This window comes from Sitophilus oryzae, unplaced genomic scaffold (assembly GCF_002938485.1).
Source record: "Sitophilus oryzae breed Bouriz unplaced genomic scaffold, Soryzae_2.0 scaffold_122_pilon_pilon, whole genome shotgun sequence".
Classification (NCBI taxonomy): Eukaryota; Metazoa; Arthropoda; class Insecta; order Coleoptera; family Curculionidae; genus Sitophilus; species Sitophilus oryzae.
This window is the reverse complement of record NW_022145871.1, coordinates 307,506-310,147: the sequence shown is the minus strand read 5'-3', so window position 1 is coordinate 310,147 and position 2,642 is coordinate 307,506. Positions and strand designations below refer to the sequence as shown.

The following is a 2,642-nucleotide window of genomic DNA, read 5'->3' as shown; positions in this document are numbered from 1 at the left end:
TCAACCTTCACCATATTGTCAAGATTTGGCATTATAGGAAACAAGAAATTGCAGTAAATTAAGAAAAAGAATATCAAAGTACACGGATATTAAATACTGTAATGTATTCTACGATACAAACCATCTCCTTCTAAAGAGAAAAGATAAAACATAAAGCGTTCTATTTTAGTCTTATCAACACTCTTCGATAAAATATATGTCTAAAATTGCTATTAATCCAATTAACTTGATATTTTAAGAAATTATATGATACAAACATTACAATCAAAGTATATTATATTAGTAACATTATAGGTAAAATATGTTACTCTATCTCCCCATTGACGTGTATTGTTCTATAAGACTTCGTCATGGTAATATTTCAAACATCAATATACATAATATAATGAAAACTATTGTTGCCTGTAACAACTAGAAATTAAATAACTTGAAAGAAATAAAATAATTTAATAAGTTTAAAACCATTAGAAAAAATCCGTAAATGATAATTTTAATTTAATGTAAATATATAAATAAATGTTATTATTATTCAACCACTTCCATATCTCTGTTATTATTACGTACAATTTTATATATTCATAATACTTTCATTTCACAATCTTCATTATCCTTCTTACCTTAATTTTGGATATCAAGATAAATCTGAAATTATAAAATTAATTATAGAATTTGTATTATTATTAACACTGAAAAAAAATATTCAACTGCAAATAATTCGAAAATAAACTGCAATTTGGCAACATCGACGATGTGCGCCTGCGTAGTATCGATGATCAAATGCAGCAAATATGGCCTTCAAGGTCAGCCACCGGATCCACACCTTTACCAAAACATTTGTTTTCAACTGCAAATAATTCGAAAATAAACTGCAATTTGGCAACATTGACGATGTGCGCTAGCGTAGAATCGATGATCAAATGCAGCAAATATGGGCTTCAAGGTCAGCCACCGGATCCACACCTTTACCCGAATCTAGTATGGAAGAGGCCTAACAAGAATCTAGCCTCTGATCTAGCTTGCAAATTGGTGCAAATCATGTGCAAATCGTAGTGCAAATCCTTTGCAAATTGCAAATCAAGTGGGTATGCAACAATTGCAATTTTGAGTGTTGGAAACCCTGTGGCTGATTTTGGCACATTCTCGACACTGCTCGACACATCCAAAAGTGTCAAATTGAACAGCTGATTACCTGCAAAAATGGCGTTTAAAATATGTAAATGGAAAAAAATCGTATAATTTAAAGTGATATCCGTCTCTAGCCGACAGTTTGCCAAGGTATCGTGTTTTATAAGTTGTTTTACATTTGTGTTAATCATCCGTTTTCGAGAAAATAATTGAAACAGTTTGTGGCTCATAAATAAAAACATCAGTTTTGAGAATTTGAAGCTATTATACCAGTTTAATCCACTTTATCTTGTTTAGATTATTTATTCGTCGCAAGTTAAAGCAGTTTAAATGATCATTAAAAGATATTAGCACAGCACCTACCTCTGGCGCATTAGTTATTGTCATGTGACCAATGAGATTATTATGCTGTCTGTTGATTTTGTGATTAGAAACAAATAATTATGGCCCATTAAACACAATTATACTCTATGTATGATCTTATAACATTTTGTCAGTTTATTTACTCTAACAATTTTGTACTAGTTCAGACAATATATGTATACATATTAATTTGTTATCACTCATTGACTTTTATTTGAAACATCATGAGTTTAATTATTTGTAGAATTTCAACATGCCAGGTACAAGTTTAGTGGTGCCGGTGGTTTTATGGGGAAAATATGCCCCTACCCATTGTATATCTTGCATTTACTTGTCAAAAGACCAGAAAACCTTGGCCACTGGCTGCTATGATGGTCAGATTTGTTTATGGTAAGTGTAGAACTATATTTGCATTAGATCTATTGAGCAAAATATTAAATTTTAGGCAGGTGGATCCAAACACCTTACATATGACACCTAGATGCTTACTAGTGGGACACACTGCTCCTATTCTGTGTATATCCAAAGCCTCAATAGTACAGGATAATAATTATATTGTATCGAGTTCAGAAGGTGGAGAGATGTGTACATGGGATATCACAGATGGAAAATGTAGAGAAGCTATTAAGTTACCTCAGGTTCACACAAGCATGCAAGCTTATCATATGTGTAATTGTGAGGATGTCAGACTGTTTTGTAATGGATATTATCCAGAAATACTTGTCATGGATCCTTTTAGTTTAGAAATATTGTTTACTTTATCTTCTAAACAAAACCCAGACTGGATAAGTGCATTACATGTAAGAATCAAAATACTATTAAATTCTCAAAAATCTAAGCTGTGCAAAATTCCATTTTAAAGGTTTTGAGACCAGTTAAACGTAAAGATGATGTTGTTTTGGCTTTAACAACTACCGGCATGGTGAAGGTATGGACATTGCTTGGTCACGAGAATAAACATTCTGAACCGATATATGAGAATGAGAGCAAGCAGATCAAAACACTGAATGCTGTGTGTCTTCAGTGCTGTGCTTACAACCAAAGAACTGTTCTAGTTGTTTGTACTAAGTACTGGCAAATATATGATGCAGGTCAGTGGACTTATTAATCCATTTGTAATTTATAAAAATATATGTATTGTAATATTTATTTGT

At 31.8% G+C, this 2,642-nt stretch overlaps 1 protein-coding gene across 7 annotated transcripts in view; it reads left to right on the top strand.

The window, feature by feature from the left end:
- Nucleotides 1-970: 970 nt before the first annotated feature.
- The window catches only part of LOC115874152 (WD repeat-containing protein 7), a 71,356-nt gene continuing 69,684 nt past the window's right edge, over nt 971-2,642 (top strand). For 4 of the 7 annotated variants that reach the window (XM_030889246.1, XM_030889250.1, XM_030889247.1 and 1 more), the window contains exons 1-4: nt 972-1,275; nt 1,733-1,878; nt 1,934-2,288; nt 2,351-2,579. In XM_030889246.1, the coding sequence (XP_030745106.1) occupies nt 1,742-1,878; nt 1,934-2,288; nt 2,351-2,579 (721 nt within the window). In that variant the 5' untranslated portion in view covers nt 972-1,275; nt 1,733-1,741. Of the gene's footprint in view, nt 1,276-1,295; nt 1,598-1,732; nt 1,879-1,933; nt 2,289-2,350; nt 2,580-2,642 lie in introns of those variants that run through there. The other 3 variants (XM_030889251.1, XM_030889253.1, XM_030889248.1) reach the window with 3 other exon arrangements.